The sequence below is a fragment of the Anomaloglossus baeobatrachus genome, chromosome 9, assembly GCF_048569485.1.
Source record: "Anomaloglossus baeobatrachus isolate aAnoBae1 chromosome 9, aAnoBae1.hap1, whole genome shotgun sequence".
Taxonomy (NCBI): Eukaryota; Metazoa; Chordata; class Amphibia; order Anura; family Aromobatidae; genus Anomaloglossus; species Anomaloglossus baeobatrachus.
This window is the reverse complement of record NC_134361.1, coordinates 38,873,531-38,895,293: the sequence shown is the minus strand read 5'-3', so window position 1 is coordinate 38,895,293 and position 21,763 is coordinate 38,873,531. Positions and strand designations below refer to the sequence as shown.

The window sequence follows — 21,763 nt, the reverse complement described above, 5'->3', positions numbered from 1 at the left end:
CGGCTTTGAAGAAAACGAACCAGGGCTGTGTGTAACGAGCAGCGATCTCGCAGCAGGGGCCAGATCGCTGCTCAGTGTCACACACAGCGAGATCGCTAATGAGGTCACTGCTGCGTCACAAAAAGCGTGACTCAGCAGCGATCTCGGCAGCGAGCTCGCTGTGTGTGAAGCACCCCTTACCAGCGATCCCGAAAACGATGCGACCTGATAGGGATCGCAGGTAAGTTGCTGGGAGGTCGCAGGTGAGATGTCAGACAGTCAGATCTTACCAGCGATGCAGGAACAATACAGGTCGCAGTAGCGACCTGTATAACGATCTCAGCAGTCACTGTGACCCTGTCACACAGTGTCAAACACAGCGATGTGTCCTGCCCAGCAGGACGTCGCCTTTGAAGAAAATGACCTGGACCATTCAGCAACGACTAGCGATCTCACAGCAGGGGCCTGATCGCTGGTAAGTGTCACACATAACGAGATCGCTAACGGGATCGCTACTGCGTCACCAAAATGGTGACTCAGCTGCGATCTCGCTAGCGATCTCGTTATGTGTGACAGTACCTTTAGTCTAGGAGAAGTCACATTCAGATTGTATCTATTTTGTAATTAAAAGTAAACAACAACTGAAGATTGTTTGAAATGTTATAGGCCTATGCTCATTATGTGTCATCAGGAGCGCACAGCTTCCCAGCCTATTCACTTCCTTGTTGCTGGGAGTCTAGTACTCCTGCTTGAGTGACATGTCTCGTTTAGTAGTAGAAATAAGTAGACCCATCGAAATTCGGTTTGGCAGCTTCATCTGGACTTTAGATAAAGTTTGATTTGGGACCTAGACTTGACCTGAAACCCAATAGAAGTCAGTAATTGGGCAGTTCGGATCTCCGTCCACATGCAGCTAGCCATAAACAGTTCACTTCCGAGGCTGGACGGGGTTTTTTCCAATTTCTTTTTTGCTGCACACTACATCCAATCACACTGTTGTTACCCCTAGTGCAAGCCATTCAAACACTGTAAATGGCTTGCACTGGGCCAAGCATTGAGAGTACCCAAACATAGCGATGCTTGTGTAAGTGGTGGTCATATGTAAAGCACTCTAAAGGCCACGTTACACGCTGCAATATCGGTCCGATATCGCTAGCGTGGGTACCCGCCCCCATCGGTTGTGCGACACGGGCAAATCGCTGCCCGTGTCGCACAACCGATGGGGGCGGGTACCCACGCTAGCGATATCGGTACCGATATTGCAGCGTGTAACGTGGCCTTTAGAGTGCTTTACATATGACCACCACTTACACAAGCATCGCTATGTTTGGGTACTCTCAATGCTTGGCCCAGTGCAAGCCATTTACAGTGTTTGAATGGCTTGCACTAGGGGTAACAACAGTGTGATTGGATGTAGTGTGCAGCAAAAAAGAAATTGGAAAAAACCCCGTCCAGCCTCGGAAGTGAACTGTTTATGGCTAGCTGCATGTGGACGGAGATCCGAACTGCCCAATTACTGACTTCTATTGGGTTTCAGGTCAAGTCTAGGTCCCAAATCAAACTTTATCTAAAGTCCAGATGAAGCTGCCAAACCGAATTTCGATGGGTCTACTTATTTCTACTACTAAACGAGACATGTCACTCAAGCAGGAGTACTAGACTCCCAGCAACAAGGAAGTGAATAGGCTGGGAAGCTGTGCGCTCCTGATGACACATAATGAGCATAGGCCTATAACATTTCAAACAATCTTCAGTTGTTGTTTACTTTTAATTACAAAATAGATACAATCTGAATGTGACTTCTCCTAGACTAAAGGTACTGTCACACATAACGAGATCGCTAGCAAGATCGCAGCTGAGTCACCATTTTGGTGACGCAGTAGCGATCCCGTTAGCGATCTCGTTATGTGTGACACTTACCAGCGATCAGGCCCCTGCTGTGAGATCGCTAGTCGTTGCTGAATGGTCCAGGTCATTTTCTTCAAAGGCGACGTCCTGCTGGGCAGGACACATCGCTGTGTTTGACACTGTGTGACAGGGTCACAGTGACTGCTGAGATCGTTATACAGGTCGCTACTGCGACCTGTATTGTTCCTGCATCGCTGGTAAGATCTGACTGTCTGACACAACATCGCCCAGACCCGTCACACTACTTACCTGCCTAGCGACGTCGCTGTGACGGGCGAACCGCCTCCTTTCTAAGGGGGCGGTTCGTTCGGCGTCACAGCGACGTCACTAAGCGGCTGCCCAATAGAAGCGGAGGGGCGGAGATTAGCGGGACGAACATCCACCTCCTTCCTTCCGCATTGTGGGCGGGACGCAGATAAGGAGAGGTTCCTCGTTCCTGCGGTGTCACACATAGCAATGTGTGCTGCCGCAGGAACGAGGAACAACATCGTTACTGCAGCAGCAACGATAATCGAGATTAGGGGAATATCACCGATGAGCGTTTTTGCCACGATTCAAAATCGCTCATAGGTGTCACACACAACGACATCGCTAAAGCGGCCGGATGTGCGTCACAAATTCCGTGACCTTCAACAATATCGCATTAGCGATGTCGTAGCGTGTAAAGCGGCCTTTAAATCTTGGGTTTGCTCATATTTATTTAGTAGCTTTATCCTTTTCTTGAGCTGAATGTTTTACTGTAAAATGTTCAGGTCTGACAGTGGCATGTTCTAAAGTCTAATCTTTTATCACTATATTTTCATGTAGAGATGACAGGGACTTTGAAAACTCCCAGGAATGCAAGCAGAAGGTAGGAGAATTGCTCTGTAAATAGGTAACAATGGGGGCCAGGGACTTCTGATTTTGCAGGACTGATAACAGCAGCTCAGGATCTAGAACTGAGGAAATGTGGTTGATCTCCTTAGAAACAAACTGTAAACAATGTAACACAAAAGCTCTAATAGCAGAACTACACACGTAAAAACTAGTTTGCAAATTTAATAATTTTCATAGTTTCTCATGATTATAATCTAGAATAAAAACACCACATAGGAACACTGCAGTAATTAAATAGTACGTAAAAATGAAAGTGTAAAGTCTGTGGAATATGATGGTGCACTAAAGGGGGCTTTACACTCAGCGACATTGCTAGCGATGTCGCTGGTGAAAGAACCTGTCCCCGTCATTTGTGCGTCACGGCAAATCGCTGCGCACAATATCGTTAGGAGCCATCACACGGACTTACCTGCCTAGCGACGTCGCTGTGGCCAGAAACCGCCTCCTTTCTAAGGGGGCGGTCCATGCGGCATCACAGCGATGTCACTAAGCGGCCCAATAGAAGCGGAGGGGTGGAGATGAGCGGCCGTAACATCCCGCCCACCTGCTTCCTTCCTCATTGCCAGCGGCCGCAGGTAAGCTATATTTCGTCAGTCCCGAGATGTCACACGTAGCGATGTGTGCTGCCTCGGGAACGACGAACAACCTTCGTCCTCAGCAAGCAACGATTTTTTGAAAAGGAACAACGTGTCAACGATGGACGATTTGGTGAGTATTTTCCATCGTTAACGGCCGTTCGTTGGTGTCACACGCAACGACGTCGCTAACGATGACGGATGTGCGTCACGGAATCCGTGACCCCGGTGATATATCGTTAGATACGTTGTTGCGTGTAACGGGGCCTTTAGGCTCCAATGCAAAATCTGTGTCAGAGTAGGCACAAATTTAGACCCACAAAGACACCAGTGCTCAAATGTCACCGTTACTCCTGCCATACTCCCCTAAGAGAACCTTAATAAATGATATAAAATTACATTAAAATGATCACCTTGTATTTCTGGATATTTCAAGAGTATAATGAAACCATATCTTAGAGTCAAACTTGTTGTCTCTGTTCCAGCAGTGAATAAGTCGAAGATCGTCGCCTGTAGATTCTTCTCATGAAATTCTGTATCTGGATTCTTTTTTTCCTGCAAATTAAAAAAATAAATAGAAGTCACCGTTTGTTTTTTTTTAAGTGTAAAAAATTTGTGAAAGACCTCTGAGCTCTTTAAAGATTAAATACGAGTCAAAACAGGAGCAATTAACTGGAATGAATGATTTCTGAATTTTCAGAAAGGTTTGATTTGTGGTGTTAAATATATTTTCCATGACTCACAATTCTAAAAAGCCTCTAATTGCCCAGAAAATACATTTCTAATGTTTTTGAGGTCTCCTAGAACTGTAATGAACCATTTTGAGGTTTATAAAGTAGGGAATTCAAAAAACTGTGGAGGAAAGACAGATGCATAGGGTCTAAACTGATAAAAACAGTGAAAGGATTATAGGGTGCACTCACCTATGGATGTTGTGAAAAGTCACAACACCTGCTGAAGCATAGACGCTGGTGGGGACAGCTGCGGACCCATAAAATGGAACAGAATCTTCTAAAGGAAATCGGGGATCATCGCCGCGCTTGTTACCATTCAATCCAAAAGTTGTTATTCCAAGTTATTTATTTAAGGAGCATGAACAAAGTCTACGTGTTTCAGGGGTCTCTGTCCCCTCCCTCAGGACAATATAATACTAATGACACAAAAGATACCTTCCGTGTCATTAGTATTATATTGTACTGAGGAAGGGGGCAGAGATCCTTGAAACGCGTAGACTTTGTTCATGCTCCATAAATAAATGACTTGGAATAACAACTTTTGGATTGAATAGTGATAAGCGCGGCGATGATCCCCGATTTCCTTTAGAAGATTCAGGTTAATAAAGTAGACAGCCTTAGCAATGTCCAGCGACCTCAACCTTTCGGACGAGGGGAAAATGGATGGTAACTGGTGGTACCTGACTGCTGAATTCCAGTGACGTGTGCACATGAACTGGTGTAATATTGGCTTGATACAGCAAAAAAGTGTGCAAAACATTGATATTTTTTACAATACACACATTTTAGAAATTTTTCTTTACGGTGTCAAAAAATGCGGCTTACCCATCTTACATTTCAAGAATCACACTTTCTGTGACACACAAGCCTTGGATGCAGTATTTTGTTTCAGTATCAAAAATAGCACTGAGGAGCTTATTATTTCCCTCCATGTTAACAGTTGTTTAAATGATTAAAAATGTTTGTTATTAAGGTGCTAATATGGCAGATTATCATGTATCAATCAATTCACAAAGTCAGTGAGTGACTATACAGGTCCAGCACTTCCCTATATATAACTTGTGCAGGGGGTACTTTTTAATCAGTGCCAGATTTGTATAAATGCCCTGCAAATACACATGACATGAATGTAGCATTTATCATTCTTCTCTTCAGGTACACATCTCATTCATCTCACTGTGTCTGTTCCCTGTTGCTGTAAGGTTATCTCACTTTTTCAATGATTTTATGATTTATGTTGGCCTGAAAGCTTATTTATTGGTCTTTGTATATTATTGCCTCCTGCCATCTTAAATTAGTTGAATGATTGTTAACAAGTTCAATTAGACCTGAATTTAAGCACAAACCTCCCCATATATTTTGACACAGCAAAGGGGAAGGCACTCATGCAGGGAGGCACTTGTGCAGTAGATTTTAACCAAGTGCCACATTTTTGTAAGTGCCCTACTGTTACACATGGCAGTTAGGTAGAAAGAACGATGGTCTGCACTCAGATTTATGATGATGGTGGTGCAAGTGAAAATTGGGTCAAAGACCCTAGTATCAAATCCCAAACGAATTCACTGCACTCGATATATGTGATGCAAAATGTGACAAATTTTATTAAATAAGGAATTGCGACTATGCAATCAGACGTTTCGACCCGCGCGGGTCTTAGTCAGGAGTCGCTGATAGTGGGTGTCTGGAGGATGAAAGATGAGGTGCACTGTAGCACTATTGCATAGAACAAGGTGCCTTGAGGATTGTACACAGGGTTTGGCACACCGAAGCCAAATACAAAACCCTTGTTGCCTTCCTCCAGGGGCTGATGTCCACACCAGGGGGTGGGCCAGGCGGTTGGTCCCGCTCACCGAGGAGTTCACAGCCCTGGAGGCGGGAGGAGTTTTTGAGATTAGTTTGGGAGGTTGAAGAGTGAAGTGGTAAAGGAGGAGACTGACCGTGTCCGGGTATGTAGCCCGGGCACAAACAGCAAGGTTGGCAGACGGTGGTGACCGTCTGCAGGAGAGGCTAATCAGAGTGAACCGTAAGGACCGTGGACAGGCGGAGCCCGGCGGTACCGGATCGGAGAGCAAAGAGAAGCCAGCACCATTCGGCAGGGCCTACGGACCCCGACCAGGCTTGGAGTCGCCGCAAATTGGTCAAATCCATTAGCGAAGGGAACCTCCGGGGTTTCCCAGTAGCCAAGACCCGATTAAAGGCAACAGCTCAAACCGTAAAGGGAAACACAGTCACCGCAAAGGCTACAGTTCCCAGGGCCAGAGCCTGTGGGCAAAAGGGGCTCCTTCAGCACCCATCCAAGCTGGGGAGCGGGTTACCGGTGGGAAGCCATTGCAACCGTTACACAAAACACAGGTGCAGGGAAAGGCAGTCACCATCAACCTGCCGGGAGGAGAACAACCGCAGCCGTCTGTGGGACCCGTCCATCCAGCTGTTTGTTTGACCAGAGACTCTGTGTGAATTACTGGCTGAGTGAGTACCACTGTGCCGTGCGGCACAGCGCTGCCCCGTGACCCTGCACCTCACCAGGCCCCGTAACCCGCCTGCCAACCATCCCTACCTCCCTCACCGGGCCCCGGACAACCAACCCCTACCCACGGAGGGGAGAACCAACATCTAAGCTGCTCCCTGTCACCGCTCCCGGGATCCCTGTCCAGAGCAGCGGTGGTGTGACTAACCTCACCACAACCGTGGGTGGCGTCACGGACAATATCCCTAAACCAAACCACCCCCTTTCACTCACGGGCGAGGAACGCCGCTCGAGTCCCCGGGATCCGGCCCACCGCTCGAGCCACCACTGAGCAGCAGCAGCAGCCGGACCCGAGCAGTGGGTGAGCGCAGCGCCCCCTCCTCCGCCCGCAACAGATCACCAGCTCCTCCTCATTATGCTCCTCTCTATCGGGCTCAAGGAAACCTCTCTCTCCTGGTTCTCCTCCTACTCTCTGACCACTCCTTCACTGTATCTTTTGCTGGCTTCTCTTCCCCTTATGGTTGGGGTTCCTCAGGGTTCAGTCCTAGGTCCTCTTCTCTCAATTTGCTGCCCCTATTGGGCAAACTATTAGTAGATTCAGTTTTCAGTACTATCTCTATGCTGATGATGACATTCAATTACACACATCGTCTTCTGACATCACCCCTGTATTACTGCAAAATATCAGTGATTGTCTGTCTGCTGTCTCCAACATCATGTCCTCCCTCTATCTAAAACTGAATCTGTTAAAAATTGAACTTCTTATCTTTCTGACCTCTACTAACCTTCTTAAAACTAATATTACCATTTCCGTGTGTGGTTCGACCACTGCTCCCCAGTGACTCGCCCACCCCAGGGCTATGGGACACCCGGTGCCGGGCCGGACTAGTCCGGTGGTAGTCAGTGGTGGCTGGGCCCGGCTCCGTGGCCCTGGTGGGTGTCAGTAGAATATGTGGCTGATGACTTTAAGTTTGTGTTCGTGACGCCACCTGTGGTATGCGGCTAATAAGCCGCCGCTGCTGTGTGAGGCCACCGGGATGATGTGATGGCAGCTATGGTGGTACTGTTCCCCACAGGTGGAGCAATGCCCGGGGCACAGTTGGTGCTTGTAAATGTCTATGCAGATGAAATAACTGAGGCAACTTCAAGGGTGCAGTTCTAGTTCTTTACTCACAGTTCTCGTCAGGGCAGAAGGACCCTTGGACTGCTGGAACCTCTGTCAGGGACCTCCGTCTTCTGGGTGATTCAGAGTGTGAAATCCGGTACCCTTCTCTTAGTGTCTCCTTCTCTGCTGTCTTCACTAGCCTTGCCTTAGTTAAGATGGACCTGGCTCGGCCTCCACTACAGCCTCCAGGCTGGGGGGTCACCTGTCGGCTGATTACCCCTTTTCTGGACGGCTGCTATGGGTTCTGGCCCTGGGAGCTTACAACGTCCCGGGGCCTCAGTTTTTACTGTTTGGAGATTGTCTTTGCACTCCTCCAGTCTCTAGGGACCGTCCCCTGTCGCAGCTGGATCCCTCCACCGATGTCACTGTGGACCAGGCCACCGCAGCCTGCACCCCTGTGGCAGTTCTAGGGCCCTGCGTCCTTGGTACCCCTAGGCCTGCTCGTAGTAACTGTCAGGACTACCCGCGGCCCTGCGACCCCTTCTGTCTCCTACGTGGTGTCACCTGGACCTCTGGGTCCCAGGGTCTTCACCAGGAAGCGTCTCTTTCAGTTCCTCTGCTCCTGGCTGACTTGGAGCTTTCTTTCCTTCTTTCTTTTTTTTCTTTCTCTTCCTTGCCTGCCTCCAGCAGGCCTCCTCCTCCCACCTTTCTCTCGTTCTTCTCCTCCAACTACATGCTGCTTCTCTCACTCCCTGAGGTAAACTGAAACTAACTTGACCTTCCTTTCTCTATCTGCTCTCTGGTGGCTCCTCCCACCTCCACAGTTGCTAAGCTACCACCCTATGGGAGCAGGGATGGGTCTTACAGCCCCTCTCAGCATGCAGCATGGGAGGGTTGCCTGCCACTTTCCCTGGTCCTGTGTGTCCCTAGCAATGGGTGTAGTGTGGATTTACCAGGGGACCGGAGTTCACTCTCTTCCTCTCCCAGAATGGGGCATCACACCGCTGATGGGGTGCAATGACCTGTGGCGACGGAAGCCTCAGGGGCGCCACACCAGCACTACGCCTGCTGTCTTGGGGTCATATTTGACTCAGATTGATCACGTCACCTCCACATCAAAAACATCTTTAGAACTTGACATTTTCTTACCATTGATTCTGAAAAAACTCTTAGGGGTACTTTCCACGCTGCGACATCGCTAGCCGATGCTAGCGATGCCGAGCGCGATAGTACTCGCCCCCATCGCACATGCGATATCTGGTGATAGCTGCCGTAGCAAACATTTTCGCTACGGCAGCTTCACATGCACTTACCTGCCCTGTGACGTCGCTCTGGCCGGTGACCCACCTTCTTCCTAAGGGGGCGGGTCGTGCGGCGTCATAGCGACGTCACACGGCAGGCGGCCAATAGAAGCGGAGAGGCGGAGATGAGCGGGACGTAAACATCCCGCCCACCTCCTTTCTTCCACGTAGCCGGTGGAGGCAGGTAAGGAGATGTTTCTCGCTCCTGCGGCTTCACACACAGCAATGTGTGCTGCTGCAGGAACGAGAAACAACATCATAACAGCGGTCATCCCGAAATTATGGAAATGACTGACGCTACACAGATCGCCGATTTACGACGCTTTTGCGATCGTAAATCGGCGTATCTAGGCTTTACACGTTGCGACATTGTAACTGGCGCCGGATTTGCGTCACTTTCGATTTGACCCCAACGATATCGCAGTAGCGATGTCGCAACGTGCAAAGTACCCCTTTCTGTCGCTCTTATTCATTCTTGTCTGGACTATTGCAACTCTCTACTAATCGGTCTTCCTTTTAATAAACTCTCCCCTCTCCCATCCATCCTAAATGCTGCAGCCAGGATATAGCTCTCCAACCACGACACCAATGCCTCCACTCTGTGCCAGTCATTGCACTGGTTGCCCATCTGCTGCAGAGTACAATATACACTTATCTTTCTCACCTACAAATCTTCCCAAATTGAGTGTTTTGATTTAAACTTGTGGGCGTCTTCATAATTCCGGAAATTCAGCTCAAGGTAAGTTCTCTGCAGATCGACTTATTTCCATTTCATTGCTTTTTTTCAAAGCTAATTTTATTTTGGTTACTGTGCACATTCTTTACATACAATATGTGATCCTCAAATGTTCGAAAATCTAAGATTATAAAGAAACAAACCTCTTCCATCTTCATGAGGAAGCAATCTATGAAGTCACGTGGGCAATTCTCGTCCAGGGTGGCTCGATGGGTATCTGTAATTTCCTTAATAAATTGTTTCAGGTTGTTCATCAGTTTAATGACCCTCCTAGGACCAGGAATGTGGGACATTATTTTTGGGAACATGAAAAGGAGCTAATTAAGGAAAGAAGTAATAGAAAAACAAGATATTACTATAGTATAGTTATGTCCATGTCATTTATTTTCTATGCCCTCTTTTATAAAAATAAGCTGAATTTAAATTTCAAAAAATTTAACTTCTCAATGATTTCAGACTATACACAAACACAGAGTTTTCTGAGCCTGCAGCCAACGGTCCTGACTCATCAAAGCTTTCACGACAGAATTCTGTTGTAAAAAGCTTTGAAAAGTCACAGTTCTTTTGCCCAAAAATGAAGATTTTTTTCGGCAGAGGTAGGAGCAGGGTTAAATTCATGATGAGTGTCGGCTTTCCTTATGTCACAAATCTTACTGGAATTTGATTTGTGGCGAGGTGGACATGGAGACGCATTCTACAGTACTTGGTGACTTGCCTGATTTATAAAGAGGAATGCGTCTTAATCAGGAACTTCAGACTCCACCCTGTCCCCTCATCAAGACCGGCGAGAAAAATTTCATTTTTGTTGAACCGTGTGCCATAATCCCTATTACTTGTCCCATTTTTTTTTTTCAAGCTACCCAATGTGAGGGGACAGACATAAGTGTGTATGAGTGCCATATAGGACGAGAAGTACAAGGGGCTCCTGATAAGTCTTTAGGGGACTTTACATGCAATAACATCGCTAACGAGATGTCGTTGGGGTCACAGAATTCGTGATGCACATCTGGCCTCGTTAGCGACTTCGTTGCGTGTGAAACATATGAACGACCGCTAACAATCAAAAATACTCACCTAATCATTGATTGTTGACACGTCGTTCAAATCCCAAAAATCGTTGATGGTGCTGGATGCAGGTTGTTCGTCGTTCCTGAGGCAGCACACATCGCTATGTGTGACATCGCAGGAACGAGGAACAACACCTTACCTGCGGGGCGTCACTTTCTTTCTCCGCCCCTCCACTTCCATTGAACGGCTGCCGTGTGACGTCACTGTGACGCCGCACGAACCGCCCCCTTAGAAAGGAAGCGGTTCACTGGCCACAGCGACGTCGCTAGGAAGTATAGTGTGACGGGTCCTAGTGATGTTGTGCGCCACGGGCAGCGATTTGCCCGTGACGCACAACCGACGGGGGTGGGTGCGAATGCTAGCAACATCGATAGCGATGTTGTAGCGTGTAAAGCGCCCTTTAGGCTTTGTAATCTTGTTCATCACATGGGAACACTTTGGCCTACAAGCAAAGCTTGACGTGGAGTACAAGAAAATGTAATGGTCAGGAATGGAAGGAGCAGAGCCCAGACCAGGGACAGGGTCTGAAAAGACTTGCTGAAAACACAATGACTGGAAAGACACCATCTTGGCATATGTACTGTATGTATGAAAGGCTGCTGATAAGACTTTGGCTTTGTGATCTTTTGTTGTTTCTATGGTAACGAATGTTACATGACATGAACGCCTTATGTGTCTAATATATGTTTTCAGAATGTTGTGTTTGTTGCTTATGGCACCAGTGTTCTATGCATGCGGGAACACAAAATGGTGGAGTCTAATGCGATATTCACAGCAACTGAGAGCAGAGGAGTGATAACATTCTTGTTTCTGCAAAGAAAGTCCGCAAAGGATATTCATGGTGATATGTCACAGACTTTGGGGGATCAATGGCCTTCATATTCCACAGTTAAGAACTGGGTTGCCAAATTTAAAATAGGCCACTGTGGCCCCAATGATGAGGAACATCCTGGACGACCGAGAGTAGTTGTTGTTCTGGAGATCGTCGATGCTATGCACAACCTCATACTGGAGAATCGAAGAATTTCAGCTAAAGCAATTGTAGACATCATGGGGATTTCCCGTGAACGTGTTTTGTCATTATCAATGAACATTTGGACATGAGGAAGCGATCTGCAAAGTGGGTCCCCAAATGTTTGACAACAGAGCGAGAAGCAAGGGAGTAAAAACTTCCCGGTCCATTTGTCAGTGTTTCCAGACCGATAAGAACTTCCTGGATTGACTGGTTGCTATCGATGAGACCTGGATCTATTTTATGACCCTGAAAATAAGGAGCAGTCAAAAGAGTGGAGGCACAGGGGTTCTCCTCGTCCAAAGAAGTTCAGGGTGCAAAAATCAGCCACTAAGGTGACGGTTTATGTGTTCTGGGATAAGGAGGGCATGCTGCTAGTGGACTACCTTCAAAAGGGTTCCACCATCAATGCAAGGTATTACATTGAACTTTTGGACCAACTGAAGGCAGCTGTGAAGGCCAAAAGGCACAGCAAGCTGTCCAAAGGAATCTTGTTCCTGCAAGACAATGCCTCCGCTCACACTGCACAAGCGACCACGGCAAAACTGGCAGAGCTGGGCCTCCAGCTCGTTGACCACCCGCGTTATTCACCAGATCTAGCTCCCTCCGACTATCATCTGTTTCCAAACCTTAAGAAACACCTCAAGGGTACCAAATTTCACACCATTTCTGATGCCATGGTTGCTACAGATGCCGGTTTTGAGACACAACCGAAATCCTTCTTTTTTCTAGGCTTACAAAACTTGGAATAAATGTAAAGTTTCATCATCCTATCTAATTTCACTCCGGATAAAGCCAAAGACTTATCAGCAGCCCCTCGTATTGGAACCAGAATAAAATCGTGGAAGAAGAACCAGCTGCAGACAAATTGTACATCCAATGCACTGGATGATGTGTGAGAGGTGGTTTATTTCTACGCGTTTCGAAGTCAAAACCAACTTCTACCAGTGTATTGGATCAATATTTTGTCTGCAGTAGCGCGATTCTTGTTCCATGGTTTTATTCTGGTTCCAGTACTTCTCGTTTGGCCTTAGGGCATGTGGATTCTGCAGCAGCTGGTCTACGGCTATATTGCTGGTTGTGCGTCACACAATCACACAAGGCGAGTGACCAGGCCAATTGATCTCGTCTCTGTTTGCCAGATAGGATGACATAGGTTGTACAGTTGGAAACATGCAATTATTTACCTGTCCTGAAGTGCTGTTGAACACTTCAACAATTTCATTAAATTGTGAAATGAGCCTTAAGAATTTTTGATCTTCGTAGTCAAATCTTTCACCAAATACAACTGAGCAAATGACATTGGAAACAGCGAGTCGCATTATATCTATTGGGTTAATTGGAGAGTCTGTAAGTAAATATAAAGACATCGACAGTCATTACCAAACAATGCAAAACATATATAAGGAAAATATGGACCATGGGAAAAATAGTACATAGTACAACTGCTGATCTGGGGTCTGTTGTGCACGATACGCTCAAGTTAATGTTGACTTTACCTAAAAATGTCATCCATTGAATGATCCGCCATTGATCTAACATAGCAGCGGGCAGCCGAACAGTCTCCTAATTGCAGACACTGAGAAAATGAAGGATCGGTAATGTTGAACTTCCATATGTCTAATCTTTTGGTCTCCCATTCAAATCATGCAGGTTCCTAGGAGGCAGGATTCCCCATCATCCAGACATAACAGGGCAGACCTTAAAATTAGGAAATATTTTTCCACTGTCCATCAAAAAAATGTAATTTGTCAGCGATTTTTTTTAAAACTACAAATGTCTGAGCAAGTTATTGTGAATGTGAATATCCTCATTTTACTATTAACAGTAATTGTTACTAAGGTCTTTCAATCATTAGTCTAAGCTGTAGATTTATACAGTGGTGAAAATAGGTATTTTATATGCTGCCGATTTTGCAACTTCTCCCACCTACAAAGAATGGAGAAGTCTGGAATTTTTATAGTAACTTCATCTTTTATAGATAGAATAAAAAAAAATCAAAAACTCACATAATTAATTTGCATTTTATTGCATGAAATAAGTATTTCATACAATACAAAACGGAACTTAATATTTGGTAGAAACCTTTGTAGTTACAGAGATCAGATGTTTCCTGTAGATCTGCACCAGGTTTGCACACACTGTAGCAGGGATTTTGGCCCACTCCTCCATACAGACCTTCTCCAGATCTTTCAGGGTTTGGGGCTGTTGCTGGGCAGCATTGAATTTCAGCTCCCTCCAAAGATTTTCTATTGGGTTCAGGTCTGGAGACTGGATAGGCCACTCCAGGACCTTGAAATGCTTCTTACGGAGCCGCTTCTTAGTTTCCCTAGCTTTGTGTTTCAGGTTCTTGTCAAGCTGGAAGACCCGGCCATGACCCATCTTCAATGCTCTTACTGAGATTAGAAGGTTGTTGGCCAAAATCTCGAGATACATGACCCCATCCATCTTGTTTTCAATGCGGTGCTGTCGTCCTGTACCCTTTAGGCCTGTTTCACACGTCAGTGATTCTGGTACGTTTGTCCTTTTTTTTAAACGTACCAGAATCACTGACATACGCAGACCCATTATAATGAATGGGTCTGCTCACACATCAGTGATTTTTCACTGCACGTGTCTCCGTGCGGCGTACCCGCGTGTCCGTGATTGCCGCACGGAGACATGTCCATTTTTTTCTGGCATCACTGAAGTCCCACGGACCACGCAGTGGTGTGATCCGTGAGACACATGCCAGAAAAAAACGTGCTTTTAAAATAAAAATCATTTTTACTCACCCGGCTCCAGCGACGCTCTCTGTAGCTCGTGCAGCCTGCTGCTTCTGAGCCGGCTCATTACTGTCGCGCATATTCATGATGCACAACACAGCCGACCCGGAAGCAGCTGCTGCGGGGGTCAGCGCCGGCCGGATGCTGCACCGCGGGAGCGATCAGCACCATGGAGAGCGGGAGCGCGCACAGGTGAATTGATTTCTAAGTGCAATCACGGGCCACGGAGAATGGAGCCCGGATTGCACTTAGACAACCCACGTGTGCCGTGATTCACGGCACACGGAGGGACATGTACGTGTTTTACATGAGAGTGAAAAACGTCAGTGTTTTTCACTGACGTGTGAAACGGGCCTTACAGAAAAGCACCCCAAAGTATCATAGTATCATAGTATCATAGTATCATAGTTTTTAAGGTTGAAGGGAGACTCTAAGTCCATCTAGTTCAACCTGTAGCCTAACATGTTGATCCAGAGGAAGGCAAAAAAACCCCAATGTGGCAAACAAGTTCCAATGGGGAAAAAATTTCCTTCCTGACTCCACATCCGGCAATCAGACTAGTTCCCTGGATCAATACCCTGTCATAAAATCTAATATACATAACTGGTAATATTACATTTTTCAAGAAAGGCGTCCAGGCTCTGCTTAAATGTTAGTAGTGAATCACTCATTACAACATCATGTGGCAGAGAGTTCCATAGTCTCACTGCTCGTACAGTAAAGAATCCTCGTCTGTGATTATGATTAAACCTTCTTTCCTCAAGACGTAGTGGATGCCCCCGTGTTCCAGTCGCAGGCCTTGGTGTAAAAAGATCTTTGGAAAGGTCTCTGTACTGTCCCCTCATATATTTATACATTGTGATTAGATCCCCCCTAAGCCTTCGTTTTTCCAAACTAAATAACCCCAAGTTTAATAACCTGTCTTGGTATTGCAGCCCACCCATTCCTCTAATAATCTTGGTGGCTCTTCTCTGCACCCTCTCTAGTTCAGCTATGTCCTTCTTATATATCGGTGACCAGAATTGTACACAGTATTCTAAGTGTGGTCGCACTAGTGACTTGTACAGAGGTAGAACTATATTTTTTTCATGAACACTTATACCTCTTTTAATACATCCCATTATTTTATTAGCCCTGGCAGCAGCTGCCTGACACTGTCCACTAAAGTGAAGTTTACCATCCACCAATACACCCAAGTCTTTTTCTGTGTCTGTTTTACCCAGTGTTCTACGATTAAGTACATAATCATAAATGTTATTTCCTCTACCCAAGTGCATGACCTTACATTTATCTACATTAAACTTCAATTGCCACTTCTCAGCCCAATCCTCCAATTTACATAAATCTCCCTGTAATATAAAATTATCCTCCTCTGTATTGATTACCCTGCAGAGTTTAGTATCATCTGCAAATATTGAAATTCTACTCCGCATGCCCCCAACAAGGTCATTTATAAATATGTTGAAAAGAAGTGGGCCCAATACTGACCCCTGTGGTACCCCACTATGAACTGAGACCCAGTCCGAGTACGTACCATTAATAACCACCCTTTGTTTCCTATCACTCAGCCAGTCTTTAACCCAGTTACACATATTTTCCCCTATCCCCATTATTCTCATTTTATGTACCAACCTTTTGTGTGGCACCGTATCAAAAGCTTTTGAAAAGTCCATATACACAACATCCACTGCATTTCCCTGGTCCAGACTTGAACTTACCTCTTCATAGAAGCTGATCAAATTAGTTTGACAGGATCGATCCCTCATAAACCCATGTTGATACTCTGTCATAAGGTTATTTTTCTTGAGATACTCCAATATAGCATCTCTCAAGAAACCCTCAAGGATTTTACCAACCGTAGAGGTTAAACTTACCGGCCTATAATTTCCCGGCTCAGTTTTTGTCCCCTTTTTGAATATTGGCACCACATTTGCTATGCGCCAGTCCTGCGGTACCGACCCTGTTATTAAGGAATCTGAGAAGATTAAAAATAATGGTCTATCTATCACAGAACTCAATTCCTGTAGTACTCTGGGGTGTATGCCATCCGGGCCCGGAGATTTGTCAACCTTAGTGATTTCGAGGCGGCGGCGTACTTCCTGCTGGGTTAAGCAGGTAATATTCAAGTGTGAATTTATGGTATCACTGGTCATGTCATCTGCCATGGCATTTTCTTGTATAAAAACCGTAGAAAAAAAGTCATTCAGCAAAGTATGATATTTCCATCCCAATGCTGTATGGTTGGGACAGTGTTCTTGGGGTTGTACTCACCCTTCGTCTTTCTCCAAACATGGCAACCAGAGTTGATATGAACAAGTTCTGTTTGGTCCTATCTGAACACATGATTTTCTCCCATGCCACCTCTGAATCATCAAGATTGTTATTGATGAACTTCAAACAGGCCTGGACATGTGGTAGTATGAGCAGGGGGACCTTGTGTGCTCTGCAGGATTTTAAAGCATAACGGCATAGTGTGTTACTAACTAATCTTTCAGACTGTGGTCTCAGCTCTCTTCCTATTTAGTTCTGGGGTGATTCCTGACCTTTCTCAGAATCATCTTTAGCTCATGAGGAAAGATCCTGCATGGAGCCACCAACTGAGTAAAATTGACAGTCATCTTGTGTTTCTTCCATTTTCTAATAATTGCTCCAACAGTTGTTGCTTTTTCCCCAAGCTGCTTGCCTATTGTCCTGTAGCCCATCCCAGCCTTGTGCAGGTTTACAATTTTGTCCCTGGTGTCCTTAACACTAGAACTACTGAGGTAGTCATTTTGACTACTTTGCACCATGTATTTCTATATAGGTGTCACGAGTCCAGTAGTTCTAGTGTTAAACAGCTCTCTGGTCTTGTCGATGGTGGAGAGGTTGGAGTGTGATTGATTGTGTGCACAGGGGTCTTTTATACAGGTAAGGAGTTCAAACAGGTGCAATTTATACAGGTAATGAGTGCAGAGTGGGAGAAAAATGACAGGTCTGTGAGAGCCAGAACTCTTGCTGGCTGGTCGGTGATCAAATACTTATTTAATTTAATAAAATGCAAATTAATTAATTAAAAATCATACACTGGGATTTTCTGCATTTTATTATTCTGTCTGGCACAGTTGAAGTTACCTATGATATACTGGTTGCTGTTGGGGGGCCCTGCGGGTACCAATGCCGGGACATCAAGATAGTTCTAGATGCACAATTTCGCCAAGGATGGAGAATTGGAGTGGCCTCCAGTATACTCCCCCCTAACCTTCCCCTCCCTCTTTCCTCCCCACCACAAAACCCACCTTCCTCTTTTCTTCCTCTCTCCCTCTCTTTGCCAAAACGACTTTACCCAACCCCTTCATTTTCTTCTTTTTTATGTTCGTCTTGTATTTCTACCTTTTCTTCTCTGCCATCTTTTGCTTTCAGGTATGCATAAAATATTGGAAACTTGCATATTCGCATATTATAAAATGGGTTGTACGACAATATGTGCCTCAGGTTATGGTTACTTTCCTGTACTATCTGTTTTGAATGCACCATGGTTGATGCAGTTGGGCCTTTAGGTCCAAGGACTTGTACCTTATTTTTTTCTGGTTCCTACTAAATGAAGAATTTAAAAGAAAAACGTTACCTACGATAAAAATTACAGACCTTTACATTCTTTTTAGGTGGTAAAATGGGCAAATACCACAGTGTATGAAATACTTATTTTCCAATATAAAACTCTCCACCCACCTTTCTCCTTCATGAATTTCTCCGTCAGACATCGGGCTTCTTCTTGGATTCTTTCTTCGATGCTTCTTTTTCCCATACCAAAATTTCTTAAAGTTGTTAAAGTAAATCGACGAAGGATTTTCCATCTTTCACCACTGCTTGCAATCACCCCTGTAATTTAATCATGTGGTTAACTAGTTTCTAAATCTAGATTGTGCACTTTTATCTTTTGTCTTTTTTGTCTGCAGTAGACCTCATTACAGTAGAACTGGGTAAAAAAGGTCTGTTTGATTGTTTAATTCTTCATTTTGCAAGCTGCTGTATCCATCTGATAAGTAAGGGAGAACGGAGACAAAGCAGAGCCATGGGCATAGTGACCCATAACTCTCCTTTGCAGGGCAACCAGGAGTTCATTTAGCTGAAGGGTGCAGAGTGGGCTTTTGTGGGGTCAATAGTTTAAAGGGTAGGTTATTAGGGCCAGGGGAGGTTAGAAGCGGTGGGAACATTGATATATGTTTAGGGGAGAAGGGGGGGCCACTATATCGGTGCGAGGCACCAGCAGAGAAGGTCCCGCCCTATGTTCAATCTTTTATGGTGGAGGAATTGGGGTAACGGCTTCTAACATTTTTTGTTCAGGTCATTTCAGTGAGTGGTGGCGAGGGGGCGTTCTTGGAGTTGGTGGAAAAATGAAAGGTGGGGGGGTTGTACATCAGATGGATAGGGAACCCACCCCTCCATTTATTCTGGAATGGTAATTGCCTGGTGGATTTGGGGGCTCTCCAGGGTGGGGTCCCCTGAGAGTCAGTTAGGGACATGGTTTTCTGGCAACAGAGGTGCCCTTGAGCTTCTGGTCACGGCTGGGGGCAAAAATGCTGGTTTATAAATAATATTTGGTTGTCCGTCAGGTGTTTGGGGGCTCCAAGAACCTCCTTTGCATGTAAATAGTTATTTAATTTTGTAATGTTTCTCAAGAAAAGGGACCGTTCTTGCCAATTTATCCAAAAATGGTGTTACGTTTTCATTATAGGATGGGGAGCAGGAGTTGAATGGGTTAGTGGGTTAGGCTAGACAGTTGGGAAGACTTTGCAGTAGGGCAGTCAAGCTCTGACAAGTCTCACAAGCCCTACACTGTCAGATCACCATCAGCAAGACGTACACTGTGTGTACAAGACTGTTTGTATTTTGGATGATTAATTTAATTAGTGAACTACAGAGCTGTCAGTCAATCCAAAAGGTTAATAAACCTGAAAATGTAAGAAAAAGTGAGGTTTGTCTTCCTTAGGGGAATATCAATATATGCAGAATTATTGGGCAACCAAATGAAAAACATAAATGTTCCCAAATCAATTATTTTCATCTGTTACAGTGAGAATAATAACAAAACATCTCAAAATGTACAAAAGCATATTTATGATAAAAATAAAAAAACTATCAGTAGCCAATATGGCCACTCTTCTTCTCGCTAACAATCATAAGCCTTCCATCCATGGAGTATTTTGTAGAGAAATGGACCTCGATCGGCAATCTCAGTAACTCCAGAGTGAATAAGGTAAGTCACCAAAAAGAAGCTGATTCATTCGATAATGGACTGGCTCAAACTTTATAACTAGTCCATATTAAAAATATACATACTTCTCTACTTTGCCCTTCTAGCGGATTTACACTTCATCCATGGAGTCTTGTCGGCTTCTTAATTTTTTAACAATCAACTTTTTGGGCAGCACCAACCACAGCTTTCCATATACTGATCAGACCGGTGACTGTTTGCCTTCACTGTAAATTATCTGTTTAGGAAGGGCTCACAAGTTTTCAGTAGGGTTTAGGTCAGTTGAGGAAAAAAGTCAAGTCATTATTTTTCATCTTTAAGGCCTTTACTGGCAGACGAGCAGTGGAGATTCCGATAGAGAATTGTCCTGCATAAAATTTATGGTTTTCTTAAAGGATGCAGACTTTTCTTGAAACACTGCTTGAAGAAAGAGTCTTCTAAAAACTTCCAGTAAGTTTTTGAGTCCATCTTCAACCACATCAGATCCACTTACAGTAGGTCATCTGTAATAATCCCAACCCATAGCAGTGCCCATCTCCATCTTGCTGCCATCTGATTAGAAGGGGAGGTCTGTGCCCATTACTGATCGAGCCATGGCCCATCCATCTGGTTTTTGAAGAGTCACTAATCTTATCAGTCCATAAAAGCTGTGAACAATCTGTCTTCAGATATTTCTCGGTCCAGTCTTGACATTTCATTTTCTGTGTCTTGCTCAGTGTTGGTCGGGTTTCAGCCTCCTTTACCTCTGCCATGTCTCTGAACACCAAACACCTTGTACTTTTGGGCCTCCAGGGAGACAGAAGGTGTGGAATATGACAACTCCGGAGACCCTAATGACTATTTGCAACAAAACTTTTGTTGGGTCTGTGACTGCCTCAATATCTTAACAATTTGAAGACTACTGTATCCCTCTAATGTTTGTAACAATTCTTGACTTTTTAGAGTCAGCTAAATCTCTTTTTTGCCCCATTGTGGAAAACACGCTGCCTAATAATTCTGCACACCTTGATAAAGGGCGTTGTACCCTTACGTCGAACCCTCCTCATTACACAAATACACATCACATGATCTACTTCATCCAATAATTATTCAAGTTTACAAAATGTGAAGTTGTAAAATCAGCATAAAAATGATGATATGGTCAAAATACTCGCCTAAGAATTGTGCACACAGTTTATTTAAAAAGTCTCCCCCACCATCCGCACCACCACCAAACTGTCTGTACGTACTGTTATTCAATATCTTACAATTTACAGGTAATCATGGCAAAGTATCATATTTTATTAATTTATTTAAGTGACTTACCAAAATCCTTGGAAAAAATCTCTCCTGCTCCTATGTCTCCCCTGTCACTAAACACGTCGCTGTGATCCACCAATGCTTCCTTCACAGCATCGTATCCAATCAGTACTATGGTCCGGAGGTTTGACATGTAGATGGTGTAGACGGGTCCATATGTCTCACTCAGCTACAGAGACATAAAAAACATAAAAACTGGTGAATGTAAATGTATCCTCCAAACAAGTACGATATGTGCAAAAACTGTACAGAGCAGACAAGCTCGTGGTGACATTTCTTTGAAGTCCGCACCGCCTACATATTCTTTTATCAATGGAGATGGCTCCTGCATTGCCGGACACCCACAGCATTGCTCTACTCCTGCCACCTCCATCTGACACTGCTCCACTGCACTCCCCCATCCCCCGGTAAATTACAAATGGATAGTATTGAGCGGACCCCAACTGTAAAAATATCTCTCTCTCTCTCTCTCTCTTTCTCTCTCCCATATTCCACTCACCAATGACATATATGGGGTCGGATTCCGGATTGGATCCGGACTTCTTTACCAACCCGCCCCGGATCTGCCGAACCCGGATTATTGACAGTCCGCTCAGCTCTACAGATGGATTATAAGATGTATTCCCCACTTTCCTCCCAAGTGCATCTTATAATCTGAAAAATAAGGTAATTTTTTTTTATAAATCAGAAAGATGTATGATCTGT

The 21,763-nt window shown here is 45.0% G+C and overlaps 1 protein-coding gene across 1 annotated transcript in view; it reads right to left on the bottom strand.

Annotated features, from left to right (window-relative positions):
* LOC142251072 (cytochrome P450 2H2-like) overlaps positions 1-21,763 on the bottom strand; it is a 42,360-nt gene that overhangs the window by 5,077 nt on the left and 15,520 nt on the right. The window contains exons 2-6 of the mRNA XM_075323577.1: positions 21,065-21,227; positions 18,235-18,384; positions 12,949-13,109; positions 9,825-9,998; positions 3,752-3,893 (exon numbers count right to left, since the gene is read on the bottom strand). Coding sequence (XP_075179692.1) covers positions 3,752-3,893; positions 9,825-9,998; positions 12,949-13,109; positions 18,235-18,384; positions 21,065-21,227 — 790 coding nt within the window. The remainder of the gene's footprint in view (positions 1-3,751; positions 3,894-9,824; positions 9,999-12,948; positions 13,110-18,234; positions 18,385-21,064; positions 21,228-21,763) is intronic.